The sequence below is a fragment of the Saccopteryx bilineata genome, chromosome X (genome assembly GCF_036850765.1).
Source record: "Saccopteryx bilineata isolate mSacBil1 chromosome X, mSacBil1_pri_phased_curated, whole genome shotgun sequence".
NCBI lineage: Eukaryota > Metazoa > Chordata > Mammalia > Chiroptera > Emballonuridae > Saccopteryx > Saccopteryx bilineata.
The window spans coordinates 110,122,339-110,140,474 of NC_089502.1; the positions used below are offsets into that span (position 1 = coordinate 110,122,339).

Below are 18,136 nucleotides of genomic sequence, written 5' to 3' on the forward strand. Positions count from 1 at the left end.
TTGACAATCCTTAAAAGCAATATGCTAAAACCTTAATTATTTCACTCTAAAGTTTTACTTTTCATAAGACTCCTTCCCTCTGTAAATTACTGTGAATGAAGAGATCTGGAAATGTAGAAGTGGATTATTTCAGTTGAGCTGATGATGATAGTCTCAGGAAGGTTTTAGAAAACACTTTTATGCTTTAGAGTAGGACTTGGCAAACTTTTTATTTAAAGGGCCAGATAGGCCCTGGCCGGTTGGCTCAGCGGTAGAGCGTCGGCCTAGCGTGCGGAGGACCCGGGTTCGATTCCCGGCCAGGGCACACAGGAGAAGCGCCCATTTGCTTCTCCACCCCTCCGCCGCACTTTCCTCTCTGTCTCTCCCTTCCCCTCCCGCAGCCAAGGCTCCATAGGAGCAAAGATGGCCCGGGCATTGGGGATGGCTCTGTGGCCTCTGCCTCAGGCGCTAGAATGGCTCTGGTCGCAACATGGCGACGCCCATCGCCCCCTGGTGGGCAGAGCTTCGCCCCTGGTGGGCGTGCCGGGTGGATCCCGGTCGGGCGCATGCGGGAGTCTGTCTGACTGTCTCTCCCTGTTTCCAGCTTCAGAAAAATGAAAAAAATAAAATAAAATAAAATAAAGGGCCAGATAGTAAATATTTTAGGTGTGTGGGTCATGTGGTCTCATACTGCAACTACTCAAATCTGTTGTGTAGGGTGAACCAGCCATAGTTGATTAAACAAATGAGTATGGCTATGCTTAAATAACATTTTTTTGAAAGAAAAACAATTTTATTTTTTTTTTAAATGTAAGGCTCTGGGAACAGGGGTTTAGTCCATTCGTGCCTTCAGTGTCCTTGTGGTGATTTTGTCCTCACTGATATGACAATGACTCTCGTGCCTGACACTGCATACGGTCCACAGTGTTCAGCATGGCTTGTGAGACGGTTTCAAACAGGTGTTCTGGATCTGTGTCGGGCTCCCAGAGGGACTCGCACATCCCATACATTTGTTGAGCACAGGTGCCACTGACCACAAAGTCATCAGTCACCATGGGGCAGCCGGTGAGATCTAGAGAGCAAATGAAGGGCATAGCAGTCTTCAGGTCCAACCCAGCAATGACTGGCTCAGTGTAGTAGGGGTCAAAACGTTTCTCATACATGCAGTTGGCCAACATGCCCATGAGGGTGTAAGGCTTGATCTGCCGAGCTTCCTTCAGCTCATACAGGTTCAGTAGGAACTTGAGGCGCTGGACAACGGTCTGGATGTTGGTGGCTATCCCGGCCAGGCCGATGTATAGCTGGTCGCCCATGGGAAAGATCTTCTGGAAGTCCCTGGTCACCATCTGGGTCTGGATTCTGAAGTGCTTGTCGGCAGCGATGGCCATACAGTCCTTCCCCTTTATGACCGTGATGGCCCCTCCATTATAGAACATAATAGACATGCTTGCAGTGTAGTAGGACCGCCAGTCTCCACAGTTCCAGCCAACACTTTTATTTATGCAAAAGAAAAAAAGCAGTCCGTGGGCTGGATTTGGTCATCAGCTGTCCTATGCCGATTCCTGCTTTGTAGAGCTTTGGGATCTGAAGATGGGGATCAGGTGTGACATTGTGAAGAGCATGAATAGCCCAGAAAAATCCAAGCCCAGAAACTGGCACCTAAAATAGATACTCTTGTACTCATTGTCCCCACTCCTAGAGCTGTGAGCTTGATGAATATCCTCTTGTCTGTGGACTGGCCATAGTTCCTAAACTGTACAGACCGTGTCTATGCTTCCTGTCTGCTTGACTGTTCTTGTGCTTCTTCATTGTGCCATGTGGGTTGATTGTATGAAAGTCATTCAATACTATCTTTGCAGTAGGAAGGGAGGCTACCTGGTGCCCAGGGGCAGTGTGATGCAGTTGTTTCCTCTCTCCCTCCACCCACAGTTTAGAAATCTCAGAAATTTGTGTCTTCATAGTTCCCATACAGACTAATATGTATAGAAATATGTCCAGTCTGTCCTCATTCTCTGTACCCTTATACCTGCTGCACACATAAGACATGTAAGAACATTCTATAATACTCTATTGAACACAGGCTCTTAAAAACTTACCTTTTAATCCTCTCAATGAAAAAGACATGGTAAAGGCAAAAGCAGCACATTTTCTACTTAAAGTAGTTTATACTGAGATGTGAATAACTAAATCTAATCCTGCCAGGGACGTTTATCTCTGCTCTGTAGAATAAAGGCAACATTTTTTTAAAAAAGTTTTTTTCTTTTGTATTTTTCTGAAGTTGGAAACAGGGAGGCAGTCAGACAGACTCCCACATGCGCCCGACCGGGATCCACTCGGCATGCCCACCAGGGGGCGATGCTCTGCCCATCTGGAGCGTTGCTCTGTTGCAACCAGAGCCATTCTAGCGCCTGAGGCAGAGGCCATGGGGCCATCCTCAGCACCCAGTAAAGGCAACATTTCTGATATGTCCCACACTTTGTTTCCTTTTTAAGCTGAACCTCTCCTCCCTATTTGGTCAAGGCTTCTTTTTCCTAAACCTCTTTCGTTTCCAAGCCAAAGAGCAGGTTTCATTCAAATACTTAGAGCTGCCTTAAATCCTTTCTGGAACAAGGTAGATAAAAATAGTCTGCCATAGAAGACCTGGGAATATCTGCCACAAGGCAAGCATTTCTTTGGTAGATCATTCGACTTTCCGGCATACCTAAATACCCTGTAGTTCCACTGACAGTCTCAGGTACTGTCCCCACATTCATCTTTTTAACTCACTTTCTGAATCCTCCATTTGGGAAAGATACCTCATCTGGATGAGTACATAAATTTGAAATATTTTCTTCTTGGGTTTTACACAGGAAATAGTTTGTTAAGAATAAAAATGTGTTCCAGAAAAGTTCTGAACTAAAAATATTGTTTGTGATTAGAAGTGAGATGTGACTGTATTATTCAAACAGTGTTTCAGACAAACAATTGAATTACACACAGAGAAAAAACACAATCTTATTTTATAGTTGCATTATTTGGAACCATCAGAATTGATTGTGTATTACTTTTGGCTTGCTACAAAAATTAGTCTCCCAAATTTTGAAGATTTGCCACCTACGGAGGTGTTTTTTAACTAGAGAAACTCTGGTCATCTTTGAGTTTCGCTGGACTTAATATAGTTCCCAGAAAATCAAATGATGGGGACACTACTCAGGCGGCCTGATATGTTGTAACTTTGGGAAAGAGTGGCCTTAGGAAAGACGCCTTGAGAATAAGCAGTAGTGCTTAGAAAAGGTGGTTTACTTTGTAAAATTGGTAGTCTGATATAATTGTGCATTTCTCTTTCCAGTTGTCCAATCTGGAGATTCCACATCAAGGAGTACAAATGGAAGGTGATGGTTTCAGCCATGCAATTCGCTTATTGAAGTGAGTCCCTGTCATTTGTGTCACTTGATGCCACATGTGGCAGCCACACTGCCAGAGCTGCTCCTCTCTTTTCATGAGACTGCATAAAGCAGAGTTCAGAACCTGTGGATGTTACAGAGTTCTGCACAAAATTACTAAGGTCTGGGGGAGGATTTGCTTTCACCTGCTGAGTGGCCATCCAGCACCACTTGCTCTTTAAGGTTGTCTTTCGTCTACATTTCTTTCATTCACTCAGCAGATGGTACCTGAGTGTGACTGTGTGTCAGGCGTGAATTCTGGTGGAGCCCTTCAGGATGCTCTTGATTAACATAGCAGGGGGGCATCTGGGCTAGTTTGGAAGTCAGGAAAGGTATCTTTGGGGAAATACCAGCTGTACCCTGACTGCAGGAGAGGTGAGAGAGGAAAGAGTGAGGGTGGGAGTGGGTTGGTCCTAACCGGAAGGGATAACTGCTTTTGTGAAGGGTTGGAGGCAAGAACGTTCAGCATCCCGGAACTGAAAGAAGTTGAGCATGGCAGGAGTTAGGAGAGATGAATCTGGGGATGTAAGCACGAAGGTGTCAGGTCCCATGGGGCTTTTTAAGTGTCCTTAAGGAATTTAGACTTTATCCTAATGGCAACAAGAAACAATCAATTGATTTTAAATGAAACTGACATTCGATAGGTGTTTTTGGAAGCTCACCCTGATAGCAATATGGAGAATAAATTGGAGAGAAACAAGAAGTTGTGAAACCGGTTGTTGAAGTGATTCACAAGAGTGTTGTTGATTGCTTGGACTGTAGAATGTTCCACAGGGACTTAGGGGATAAAATATTCAAGGGTTGTTGATAAGATTGATGTTGAAAGTTAGAAAGAGGAGAAGGTGACAAAGATGACTAGATTTATCTAGGACAAATGATAGATGATTGTTTAGTTTGAGATAAGGGGCACTGAAGATGTGAGTTTGAAGGGGCTTTCCTAAGTTTGAGGTGCCTAGATATCCTTTTGGGCAGGTAGGGATGTGTCTCAAGCTTAGGTGGCAGGTCTGGGCAGGACAGGTGGGTGAGTCATCACCAAGGTAATCATAATTGAGGTGGGATAATAAATCAGATCACCGGGAAAGAATATACAGAGGGAGATGGGCAGAGGGCTTGTTTCTAGACAGAGGACAAGGAGCCAAAGGATGCTTTGAAGGAAAGCTTGTGCAGTACGTATGCTCTGTCAGATGACCAGGATGGACTTGCAAAGGTAGTGTGCCATTTAAGAGATCGACCTTTTTTTTTTTTTAAGATTTTTAAAAAATTTATTCACTATAGAGAGGGGAGAGAGAGAGAGAGAGAGAGAGAGTGAGAGAGAGAGAGAGAGAAGGGGGAGGAGCAGGAAGCATCAACTCCCATATGTGCCTTGACCAGGCAAGCCCAGGGTTTTGAACCGGCAACCTCAGCGTTTCCAGGTTGATGCTTTACCCACTGTGCCACCACAGGTCAGGCCGAGATCGACTTTTTTGGTGCAGAAAAAATTTTCTTTTGGGGGGCATTTGTACTGTTTCTTAGATGTTGCTTAATGATATAAGGTATATAAACAGTTTTTATTGATTGAATTCCTCTGTCTACCAGAACATGACAGCTCCGCAGTTTGAGCCAGCAGGGCTTTAATTTTTGTTACTTGGCAATCTGTTTGTTTCTGTGGAAGATGGGAAGGCTAGCAAATGGCATACACTGCACCTGTGTGGCATGGTGCTCCTCTGGATAAAGGGTTAAAGAACTGGCACGGCTTACCTTCCTGGATACTTTTTTTTTTTTTTTACAGAGACAGAGAGAGAGTCAGAGAGAGGGATAGATAGGGACAGACAGACAGGAACGGAGAGAGATGAGAAGCATCAATTATCAGTTTTTTGTTGCGACACCTTAGTTGTTCATTGATTGCTTTCTCATATGTGCCTTGACCACGGGCCTCCAGCAGACCAAGTAACCCCTTGCTCGAGCCAGCGACCTTGGGTCCAAGCTGGTGAGCTTTTGCTCAAACCAGATGAGCCTATGCTCAAGCTGGTGACCTTGGGGTCTCGAACCTGGGTCCTCCGCATCCCAGTCCGACACTCTATCCACTGTGCCACCGCCTGGTCAGGCTTGGCTGCTGTCTAATGCATCTCTATGAAATACAGTTTTCAGGAGCATGAGAGCTAGTCTTACAGTGGAAATCAATAGGAAAATGTAGTATTTTCAATTTAATTGCTTTTGGTGTTAAATTACTTGTGCTTAAAATGAAGGGTATTTTTTTCCTTTCACTCTTCTTGGCAACTGCAGATAAGTATGTGATGTTAACATTTGTGTTCTGTTCTCTTAGTTATGTTTTTCATATTTTGCAAGAGTTTTAAAATATCTTATGCTCAGCATTTTTACAAAAAAAAATTTCAGTCCCCTTCTCGAATTCAGGGGAACTCGTAATACTCTTCTTACCTAAGAAAGAAGCATTTCGTATTTTTTTAGCTTCATTTAACAGTAATTCTTAAGAAAGGCTTTATATCCTAGCTAATGTTTTCTGTGTTTAAAACATAAAATGAAAATATATACAAATGAATAAATGAAAAGTAACTGCTTGTCCAGTACATGCTGTCCATTATGGAGGTACAATATAGCATGAAGAAAGAAAAACTAGGCCTGACCTATGGTGGCACAGTGGATAAAGCGTCGTCCTGGAAATGCTGAGGTCGCCGGTTTGAAACCCTGGGCTTGCCTGGTCAAGGCACATATGGGAGTTGATACTTACAGCTTCTCCCTCACTTCTCTCTCTCTGTCTCTCCTCTCTCTCTCTCTCTCTCTCTCTCTCTCTCTCTCTCTGTTCCCCCCTCTCCTCTATAAAATGAATAAATAAAAAAAAATTAAAAAAAAAGAAAGAAAAACTAACAGTAAGTGTCTAAACATGATTTTACGAAATCCTGCATAGATCTAACTAATATGTAATTGCTCTAATGTGTTTAATCTTCAGACACTCTTCTTTTACAAAGCTTTTAGTCCTAGATATGTTTATATTAAACATGAGAGTATAAGTTGATACTTCAAAGCTTTAGAATTAGCACTTTTCTTCTCTTTGCTAAAAATATGTTCTATTCTTGTTCAGCTTATCTCCTTGCAAACCTCTTGAGCTGGCCTTCTTGATGTATCTCAGAGTATCATGGCCGACACCTCAGATCGCACTGGTTCATGGGCCTGTTGCCTTGTGCTGTAGCACAGATGACTCAAGTCTCAAGAGCAGCATGCACATGGTGCCTAGTGTTGAGCACTGAAGCAAACTTCCCACCTTCCCCTGAGCTAACATTATAGCAATGGGCAGTGGTGCTGGTCCACTGACCATACCCACAAGGTTTTTCATCTTCTCCATTCTGTTTCTTTGCCTCTTACAACATGTCAATTGTGTGGCTCAGTCCTTCTGCTTATGCAAGTGCAACCTTTATAAAACCCCCTTCCCTTTCCTTGTAGGCATAATTGTGCTTTCTTTCCTAGCACTTTCAGTGATTTCAGGAACATCATGTGGTTACTAATGTTTGTAAAGCTCCTCAGAATGAAACTGACACACAGCACATAATGGCTAAAAAGGGGCAGTGCTGACATACATCTGTCTGTCCTGGACCAAAGCCTACTTCCTAAATTTGCTCAATACTCGGAATTATAGGAGAACAATCAGTCAGGAGTAGCTGTTTAGCTTGAAAAACTTTTTTGAGTTGATGGAAATGTTCAGATAAGGTTAATCCATTGTCCTGGAAACGTCTTCCTTAGTTCTTAATTTTTGGCAAATATAGTAGTAGTTTTGAGTTTGTAACAATTTTGTCTGGTTTCCTTTTGAGGAACCTGTTTTGTTTTCTTTCCCTCACCAGATCATGTGGAGAAGATTAAATTACAATTGTAGTTACTTCTATTCTCCGTATTACATTTATAACCTTAAAAGCAAGTAAATATTTTACAAGGTTCTTGAAGTACTGCCAATTATATTTATGTCACAGATTAAGAAAGTGACATAGAATGTATTTCCATGGTTAAATTGGAAGGAGTCTTACTCTTACCTTAGTTCTTACTTAAAAATGTTCTGGCTTCTATATGTTCATTTTCTAACAGATAGGTTCACGAAATACCTATTTATGTGAAAGGAAGATAATGTACTGCATTTTTATTTTTCAAGTCAAGATTTAAAAATCTGTATGAATTGGTCGCTTTATAATACTATGCTTTAGGGTTACGATTTGAAGGGTAAGGGCCCTCGGTATACCTATGACTTTGAGAAGCATATATGCAATGCATGTCATTTCTATGATAACTACTCCAAATAATGTTGGAAAAAAATCTTTCTAGTAGTGATAAAAAAGTATGTGGTATGAAGGATTAACTTTTGAAAAACTTAACTTGTATATTTAAGAGGAACTGTGATGAATTTTTAATTGAGAAAGTTTCAGTACTGTGTTAATTCTATTTTTGTGCAACCTGTATAGATTTCCTTCCTCCTACAAAATTTATTTTTTACCATATGCAATCCCTGTCTCCTTTTGCTCTAAGTTGTTTATTCTAGGTCATTGGTCCTCAACCCCCTGGATGGTTGTACCCTCTTAGGGACATTTGGCAATGTTTGGAGATATTGTTGGTTATCATTAACTGAGAGGAGTAGGTGGAGGTGTTCTTGCCATCTGGTAGATAGAGCCCAGGGCTGCACTGGACAGCCCTTCACAACAGTTATCCAGCCCCAGACGTCAGTATGGCTGAGAGTGGGAGCCCTTGTTTTAGGTGCTACACTCTGAATAAGAGGCCTCAACCAAGATTCCATGTTTCCATTTCTATTTGTTGTTGTTGTTTTGCCTTAGATATTGATATTATACCAAGTCTGAGAATTAATGCAACTTCCTTATGAGTTAAAGGATAATATATAGTTAAATAATACATTATCTCATTATTTCATTCCATGACTGACAAAACAGCTAAACTATATTACCTCTTAATGTTATTTTTGACAAATAAGATTGTCATAAAGCTGCAAGAGGATAATTGATAGGTAGGTGTGTTAAGATACCAAAACTAATGAATTTCACTTGTATGTATGATGTGTGTAAGTGAGAATATGTATATTAAATGAATTAATACATGTAAAGCTCATCACAGTGCATGTTACCTCTACAGAGGAGGAAGAGAAGGGGGAGGTGGATAATGAACCTGGAACTTTGTCATGGCAGCCAGTGATCAAGACTTGGTTTACTGCAAAGGAGATTTAACATGTATGAATACTTGCTGTATCGGCCACCATAAGCACTTGATGTATTTTTTGGCATGTTTTAAAATCACTGACCCATGAGATAATTATCTCCATTTTGTAGCCAGGAAGCTGGAATTCAGATTTAAATGTAGCTGAGTCAGAATTAAAAAGCTGGTTCCTGACTCCAGTGTGAGGTCGGTTGGCAATGGGAAAGGTCATGTGAGGAATAAGGCCTGGGAACTTTGACTGGAACCACCCACACCCATGCCCGCCAAAAGAAATTTCCCAGGAACACTTTGGAAAAAAACGACTGTCCGCCAATGAAATTTCACCACGTCATATTAACCCGACCCCCCTACAGACTCTATAAATTACCCCCCAGGTGGGAAAATTCTGGCAACTTCTCTGGCCCATCTCACGGACTAGAGAACTTTGCCTGAGATGTGCTCTGAATAAAGCTTTTGTTATTCCACACTTGGTAAATACCCCCTTCTTTCTTCCTGGGGAGGGGGAATACCTTACATCCAGTATTCTTGTTCCTTTCACTGTATCATCCTGCCTTCAAAGAGTGATTTTACAAGTATTTTGTTCCCCTTAGTTTTTCCTTGAGGGTACTCTAAATAAATTTTGTAGAAAGCCAGTATCCTTGATTTTTCATTCTGAAGAATTGGGGTTTTTTTTTCTAATAATAAGATTAGGGGTGAAAATAAATAATGCTTTGTTAAAGTGACAGTCCTAACCTATGTTGAAGTGAATGGAAATGGGTTAAATGCTATTAATTGCCATGAATTGCGTCCTTCCTTTACAGAAGGTACCTAGTAGGGGAGTTTGAACTGAAGCTCTAATGTAGATACCTTTCCTGTCATTGTGGAGATTGTTTGCTTTTGTCTTTCTGTGATATGAAGTACACTGCCTATGCTGTCTTTTATCACCAGAATTCCACCCTGTAAGGGTGTAAATGAGGAAACCCAGAAGGCTCTGGACCGCTCTCTCCTCGATTGCACTTTCCGATTACAAGGTAGAAATAATCGCACGTGGGTAGCAGAGTTAGTGTTTGCAAATTGTCCACTTAATGGCACTTCTAGTAGGGAACAAGGTGAGTTGCTTCACACACTTTGCCTTTGCATATTTCTGGATTTTTTTTCATATTGCTTGCCATTAATCTTCTCTTTTACTCCTCTAGGACCATCCCGGCATGTTTATCTAACATATGAAAACCTATTGTCTGAACCTGTTGGTGGTAGAAAAGTGGTTGAAATGTTTCTTAATGACTGGAATAGCATTGCACGATTATATGAGTGTGTGTTGGAATTTGCACATTCTCTACCAGGTATATGTGATAATCTTCCTTTTGGGAAAAAATAATGAAAGCATTCCTCCTTTTTTAACTGAAAACGTGAAACATGCTTGCCGCGACCCAGTGTGGCTGGTAATTCCGGGTCCTGAGTGGGAATGGCGCGGAATTAAGAAACCTAGGTTTAAAGAGAAAAAGGATGGGCTCTGGAGGTCTCTTTGCAACGGAAAAGATAGCTTGCAAAAAGCCCCTCCATCCACCAACCTGCTTTTATAGGGCAAAGTGAGGCCATTAGTAAATCAAAGAGATCATTAAAGCAAAGTCACATTTCCAAGGCAACCCAAGAATTCTACCAAGTGCTGGAAACCCCCACCATACATAATAACTTCACAAAACAAAGGATTATCTCCAGTCTTTCTGAGGGAAATGGGGGTAGGATGAGTATAAACAATCCAGCACCATAGCTAACATAAAGGTATAGAAAAAAATAGCCTTTAGCAACTTCACAGAACCAGTGAGGTGGGGGGTTGGGCAGACTGTCAGCTTACTGCTAGTTCCCCACACCTCTGTCCCTCAAAAATCATGACTTTTGGTCCCCAACACATGCTCACTTGTTAAAAAAAAAAGAAAAATTCAAAAGTATATTTAATGAAAAATAAGTTTTCTTTTTAACTTAGGTTTCTATTTCCTTCCCCCAAAGATGACCACTATTGTTTCTTAGGTATCAGAGATTTTTACACACAGGTATACCATGTTGTAATAATAGTTAATATAGTTAATGTAAGGTATTTTTCCCCCACCGAGAAGGAAGGAAGGGGCAGAGCCACAAAGTGTGGAATAACAAAAGGCTTTATTGAGCACAGAGTGCGCATCCCGCCCTGCGAGGTTCCCTGGCCCCGGGGGAAAGATGGAGGCCAGGGAAGTCTCAAGGAGTGACCTGTGTGAGGGATATTTAAAGGGTTCCTAGGATAGTCGAGCTAATATGATGTGGTAAAATCTCACTGGCTGGCAGACAGTCGCTTTTTCCCAAAGGGTTCCTGGGAAGTTTCTTTTGGCCCGCTTGGTTGTGGGCGGTCCTAGCCAAAGTTCAAGGGTCTGAGTTCCCCATGTGACCATCCCCCATTATCCACTGACCTTACAGTTAATACATACAGAGAGTTTACTATGTGCCATACAATGTAATAAACAGTTTGCTTTTGGTAACTCACTTCTCATAATCACCCTGTGGGGTGGGGAAGTTGATTCTTCATTTTACAAATGAAGAAAAAAAGTCACAGAGACCAAAGAATCTTGGTGAAGGTCACATAGCTAGTAAGTGGCAGAGCTGGAATTGAAACCTCTAACCATTCTGTTACATTGCTAATATTTCTCCACCCTGCCCAGGTTCCCTTTTGTAGGGATGGAAATGGGAGCATACTGTCTATGCTGTTGCTTTCTCTTTTTTTTTCACACTAAATTACATATTTAAGAGAGATTTCAGTCTAGGCATATAATATTACCAAAATACCCTCTTTTTCAAATATATGTTATGAAGTACTGTACTTTAATCTGCAGTGTAAAGCCAGTAGTCACAGCTACCATCACAGCCGCCTGGCAGGTTCTCATTAGATTCAGACAGACAGTAATGAAACAACAGAGCCAAGAACTGGCAGGCCATTAGCTTTAATCCTACTTGCACCTGGCGGGCAAGAACTACACACAGTGGGAAAACACTTCCCTTTCCATTCAGGGCTCCCAAAGCCACTGACTCATCTGAGTTTCCTAGAATCAAAGGTTTCTACCTCACCAGCCTTATTCACCTCTGTTCCCCATCTCCTTTTCTCTGCAAAAACTCTGCACAAACTGGCTTCTCCCTTAGCACTCCACCATCTTGGCTGCTTCTCCTGGCCTTCTCCACGTGGCCTTTCTCTGCTCTCCTACAGCATGGGCTCCTCCTAGAATGTAATCACTCTTTTTCAGGAACAATGTGATCTCTCTTCCTTTTAAAACCTTTTGGCGTGAAAGCCCTCCCCCAACACATATTAACATACTCACACCCATCCCAAGCAAGAAGGGCAACTAATATCACCTGGACGAAGGGCTTCCATGTGGGCAGCGCCATCTTTAACAAAGGGAGCATAATATATTTTATCTGCCCAACACACGGGCTACATAGAGACACCAATGCAGGATACAGAAGAAATTTTAGGAGATTTATTAATAAGCCGGCTACATATGACTTACACGGGGTATAGCCAACCTAGATCATGCAGCCTCGATTATAGTCCTGAGGTTGGTTATATAGACATGATCACATACTGGTTGAGGAGAAAGGAGGGGGAGCATGATACAAAAGTCATTTACTGATAAGCTTACAACATTTATCTATAGGATCTATTAAAAGGAAAAGCATTCCTACACATCAAGACTACAAGATAACACAGTAGTGATAAATGTTTTACATACCAACACAGTAGCAGTAGCATAAATGTTGTTTTACATTTCAACACAGTAGCTATAAATGTAATTTTACATATCAAAGACATTCCCAAATCTTCCAGAGTTTACACTTATTCTTGTTGCCACAACAGTGGGAAATGAAATGTTTTAGCTTAGGATAAGGAGAGAAGCTAAATAAAATTACCTTTGCTAAAAGTGTTAGTTGGGACTAAACCTAATAAGCTAGTCCCCACTTGTTTAGTTTACAAGTTTTATATATATGAAGAATTTCAAAAGGGATGATTATTAGAAAGCATATAAAATGTTGATTTCCACTGTAAGACTAGCTCTCATGCTCCTGAAAACTGTATTTCATAGAGATGCATTAGACAGCAGCCAAGCCAGGCTTACATTTGGCATAGTCTGTGGCAGGATTCGGAATTCAGTATGGAGCCACCACCACCTTTGAGTGGTGGAGTAGAAGACTGGCTACTGTTATGGTTCCCCATGGCTGTCCTTTTGGGAGCTGTAGGCTGGCTGACGTCAAATAGTTCATATCGAGTACAGAAGTTGTAAATCTTTATAATAGAATTTTTTTAAAAAATAAAGAAGTATTGCGAATCCATTCTACCAATTATTGGAAGTTAACCCTAGATTAGTCACAAGCGGAATTCTTTTCTGTGTATCACTGTCTTCTTAAATATCTCGATTTCCAATAATCAAAGATGCTTCTGCTTCTGAGTAGCTGAGATTTTAAAGTAGCAGAGAATATTAAAAATTTAATTGTAGGCCAGATACGGCCCACAGGTCGTATGTTGGCCATGCCTGCTCTAGCCAGTAACCTCAGGGTTTTGAACTGGGCCCCTCAGTGTCCCAGGTTGGTGTTCTATCTAATGTGCCACCACCAGTTAGGCTGGTTCATTGCGGATTTTATTTGCATTTTCTGATAATTAATGATGATCTTTTCATCTGTCCTGTTAACCAAACCAATTTGTATGTCATTTGGTTTTAGTGTCTCTTAAAGAGACTTTCACCCAGTCCTTCTGTTTTTTGTTTTTTACCTTTGCCCCTAGGGGTACCAGAAAGAGCTAACAGAAAAAAACAAAGAATCAGAGGTATCTGGTGCTGCCAGTTCTTACATATTTTGAGGATCTAGAGTAGGTGTAGTCAATCAACCTTTTTATACCTACCATCAACTTTTGTATCTCTGTTAGTAGTAAAATTTTCTAACCGCCCACCGGTTCCACAGTAATGATGATTTATAAAGTAGGGAAGTAACTTTACTTTACAAAATTTATAAAGCAGCCCTGGCCGGTTGGCTCAGTGGTAGAGCGTCGGCCTGGCGTGCAGAAGTCCCGGGTTCGATTCCCGGCCAGGGCACACAGGAGAAGCGCCCATTTGCTTCTACACCCCTCCCCCTCTCCTTCCTCTCCGTCTCTCTCTTCCCCTCCCGCAGTGAGGCTCCATTGGAGCAAAGATGGCCCGGGCGCTGGGGATGGCTCCTTGGCCTCTGCCCCAGGCGCTAGAGTGGCTCTGGTCGCGGCAGAGCGATGCCCCGGAGGGGCAGAGCATCGCCCCCTGGTGGGCAGAGCATCGCCCCTGGTGGGCGTGCCAGGTGGATCCCGGTCGGGCACATGCAGGAGTCTGTCTGACTGTCTCTCCCCGTTTCCAGCTTCAGAAAAAAAAAAAATTTATAAAGCAGAGTTACAGCAAGTTAAAGCATATACTAATACTTACCAAGTACTTTAAGTCAGATTTTCACTAAGTTTGGCAGAATAAATCTTTATAAAACAACTTACTATAGTTAAATCTACCTTTTTATTTATACTTTGGTTGCTCCACTACCACCCACCATGAAAGCTGGAACGCCCACTAGTGGGTGGTAGGGACCGGGTTGACTCCCACTGGTCTAGACGAAAATAGCTTTGCTTCTTGGCTTTCCACACTGCTTGCTTAGTATACAACTTCCTCACATTGGGCGGTTCAGTTACCACTCAGCCTTCTGCTCTGCTGTCTCCAGAATTTATTGCTATTTTTTTTCTTTGTGACTTAATTGCTTTAAATTTTTTTTTATAAGCATTTCGGGTTGGGTATTGGGAGAGATGAACTGGGTGTTGTGAATCCATCACCTTTAATTAGAAATCAGACTCTGTACTTTTAAAAGTTTTCAAGTGATTCTGAAAGTTTATGATTTGTATTTTCAAAGACTGGGAAGATGAAGAGTACTAAAAGAAAGTCTGTGCTTGACACAAATTCTGGTAGCCTTGCTTAATTTTTGATGACATGGCTTATAAAAATGAGACTGTCCATTCGTAATGATTCAAGATTAAGTCATATTAGATAAAAAAGAGAAAAGATGGCTTAGTTTCTTTGTTTTCCTCTCTATTTCTAGCTTAAAAAGTGAGAACTCACTAAATAGGAAATTTTCTAACATAACTTTTGATTTCCCCCCCTTTTATGGTTCAGCAATTAATAAAATATTTTGACCTATTAAGAAGTGTAATTCTTGGCCCTGGTCGCTTGGCTCAGTGGTAGAGTGTTGGCCTGGCGTGCAGGAGTCCTGGGTTCAATTCCCGGCCAGGGCACACAGGAGAAGTGCCCATCTGCTTCTCCACCCCTCCCCCTCTCCTTCCTCTCTGTCTCTCTCTTCCCCTCCCACAGCAGAGGCTCCATTGGTGCAGAGTTGGCCTGGGCGCTGAGGATGGTTCCATGGCCTCTGCCTCAGGCGCTAGAATGGCTCTGGTCGCAACAGAGCAACACCCCAGATGGGCAGAGCATCGCCCCCTGGTGGGCATGCCCGGTGGATCCCGGTTGGGCGCATGCAGGAGTCTGTCTGACTGCCTCCCAGTTTCCAACTTCAGAAAAATACCCCCCCCCAAAAAAAGAAGTGTAATTCTTTATTCAGTTTTTTGCTTACACATTACTTCTAAGTTGATAGTTGTTGTTTTTTAACCTAGATGTTGATTTAGTTGTAGCTAACAGTTTTCCTCAGTTTCTCCCTCCCCCCTTCAAAATGATTAATATCTCTTTCAGGCTGTTTAATAATGGTGATCATGTGTCAAACTTTTTTTTTTTTAATTTTATTGATTTTAGCGAGAGAGGAAGGGGAGGGGAGAGACGACAGAGACAGACAGGAACATCTGTTCCTATACGTGCCCTGACCAGAGATTGAACCAGCAACCTCTGTGCTTTGAGACGATGCTCTAACCAGCCAAGCTATCTGGCCAGGGCTCATTTGTTAAACTTATATTTCAGAGATAGACAGTAAAGTATTATAAATAATTTAAATACCATACTAATGTTAGGTAAAATAATAAAAATTTTACCTGTTTATATCCATAGACATTCCTGAATATGTTCGTTGACAGCAATCAGGATGCTCGAAGAAGGTCTGTAAATGAGGATGATAATCCCCCTTCTCCCATAGGAGGAGATATGATGGATTCTCTAATTTCACAGCTCCAGCCACCACCCCAGCAACAGGTAATGTGTAGCTGAAATTCCAAACACCATCACATTTATTTAACTTAACAGGTTATACAGGTTCTTGAAAGGCAAGGAGATCTTTGGCCCAAGATACTCAGGAAATCTATATGAAAAAATAGTAATAGAGGGTGACGAGTAGGAGGCTTCCAGTGACAAGAAGTGAATAGTACCAGAAATAGCATTAATCTCGGATTCATGCACTTAAAGTGGTATCGGGTGATGACCCATGTAATTCTAGGAGAGGGCATCCAAATGGCTAGTAAGGACAGAAAAGGTGTTCAGCGTCATTTGGCATCACAGAAATAAAAAATTCAAAGGACCGTGTGATAATGCTCCATAGCCAGAAAAGTGGCTTTAAGAAAAAAATTGAGCCTGACCAGACGGTGGTGCAGTGGATAGAGCGTCGGACTGGGATGCGGAAGGACCCAGGTTCGAGACCCCGAGGTCGTCAGCTTGAGCACGGGCTCATCTGGTTTGAGCAAAGCTCACCAGCTTGGACTCAAGGTCGCTGGCTCGAGCAAGGGGTCACTCGGTCTGCTGGAGGCCCGCAGTCAAGGCACATATGAGAAAGCAGTCAATGAACAACTAAGGTGTCGCAACGAAAAAAATTGATAATCCTTGCCAACATTTGGTATTAGGAGCAACGGAAACTCATTTATTACTGGAGGGTGTGTGAAATGGTACTGCTACCTTGCAGTGGGGTTTAGTAGTATTCCAGAGGGCTAAAGCTGAACATTATGCATACCAGTGATTTAACAATTCTACTCTTAGTTATCTGTGCTACAGAAACGCATCAAAAAACACAAGAATGTTCATAGCAACATTATTTATCTAAAAAATTGTAAACAACCCAAATAATCCAGTAACAGTAGAATGAGTGAATAAATTGGGTATATTTATACAGTGAAACACATTACAGAAGTGAGAAAGCGAATTACTGCTATATGCAACACATGATGAATTTCGCTAACATAAAGTTAGACAAAGGAAGCCAGACACCATGTATATAATGAGTACATTCAGTATTTATAAGACATGCAAAACCGGGCAAAAACCAGTGACAGAATTCATAATAGTGTTTGCCTTGGGGAGGTGGTAAAGACTGAAAGGGTGTAATAAAGACTGGGGTTCTAGTAATAATGTTCTTTAATTTCTTGATCTGTGCAGCAGTTACATTTAGAAATGCATCCGACTATACATTTAAGATTTATGCACTTCACTGTATGTAATTCGTACCTCAGCTTAAAAAATATAGTTGAAAGGATTACATTGTCCTAGGGTTTGCATTACTGGAGATGAAAATAAAGGTAGGTAGAGGTCCAGTTAAATAAACTACCATATTTCATTGACTCCAAAACTCCATCAAATAAAAAGATGCACTGTATTTTATGTACTGCTCGAAACAGAAAATGAGCAAAAAACATCTTGAGGACTATAAGCAGTGGTATTGCAAGGTCACAAACAAGGATGTTGCTATTTGTAAAACATTTGAAAGTCAGGGAGTTTTGTTTTGGTTTTGTATTTTTCTGAAGCTGGAAACGGGGAGAAACATTCAGATAGACTCCCGCATGCGCCCGACCGGGATCCACCCAGCACGCCCACCAGGGGCGATGCTCTGCCCACCAGGGGGCGATGCTCTGCCTTTCCAGGGTGTCGCTCTGCCGTGACCAGAGCCACTCTAGCGCCTGGGGCAGAGGCCAAGGAGCCATCCCCAGCGCCCGGGCCATCTTTGCTCCAGTGGAGCCTTGGCTGCGGGAGGGGAAGAGAGAGACAGAGAGGAAGGAGGAGGGGGGGTGGAGAAGCATATGGACGCCTCTCCTATGTGCCCTGGCCGGGAATCGAACCCGGGTCCCCCACACGCCAGGCCGACGCTCTACCGCTGAGCCAACCGGCCAGGGCCAGTCAGGGAGTTTTTAAAAAGCCTGTGTTATTGATGTGTATTTTGCACCTTTTCATGAAATATATAAATGTTAGCACCGGAGCTATTGAGGAAAGCCATACACTCATACTCTGCGTGATTGGCCATTTTACAAACATTTAAATTTCTTCTTTTCAGCCATTTCCAAAGCAGCCAGGATCATCAGGCGCTTATCCTCTTACTTCACCTCCTACTTCTTATCACAGTACTGTTAGTCAGTCTCCTTCTATGATGCACACGCAGTCTCCAGGTAAGCCATTACTTCTCTTGTCGTGCTCGCCTTTAATCTAAGTACACACACGTGCACACTGAAGCACTGGCCCTGTAGCCTCAGACTTCAGAGAGAGCTCCCTTTCTAAACTGTGGCTAGATATTTGCCATTCATTCATTCTGGCAGGGTTGTGCAGCCTATGTTCATGATGCCAGAG

General features: G+C 42.2%; 1 protein-coding gene and 1 pseudogene across 1 annotated transcript in view; one reads left to right on the forward strand and one right to left on the reverse strand.

Moving 5' to 3' along the window:
* The window catches only part of MED14 (mediator complex subunit 14), an 83,232-nt gene that overhangs the window by 47,159 nt on the left and 17,937 nt on the right, over nt 1–18,136 (forward strand). The window contains 5 exon segments of the mRNA XM_066250520.1: nt 3,308–3,384; nt 9,528–9,688; nt 9,776–9,954; nt 15,647–15,787; nt 17,847–17,958. Coding sequence (XP_066106617.1) covers nt 3,308–3,384; nt 9,528–9,688; nt 9,776–9,954; nt 15,647–15,787; nt 17,847–17,958 — 670 coding nt within the window.
* On the reverse strand, nt 809–15,700 carry LOC136317579 (proteasome subunit beta type-3 pseudogene; annotated as a pseudogene).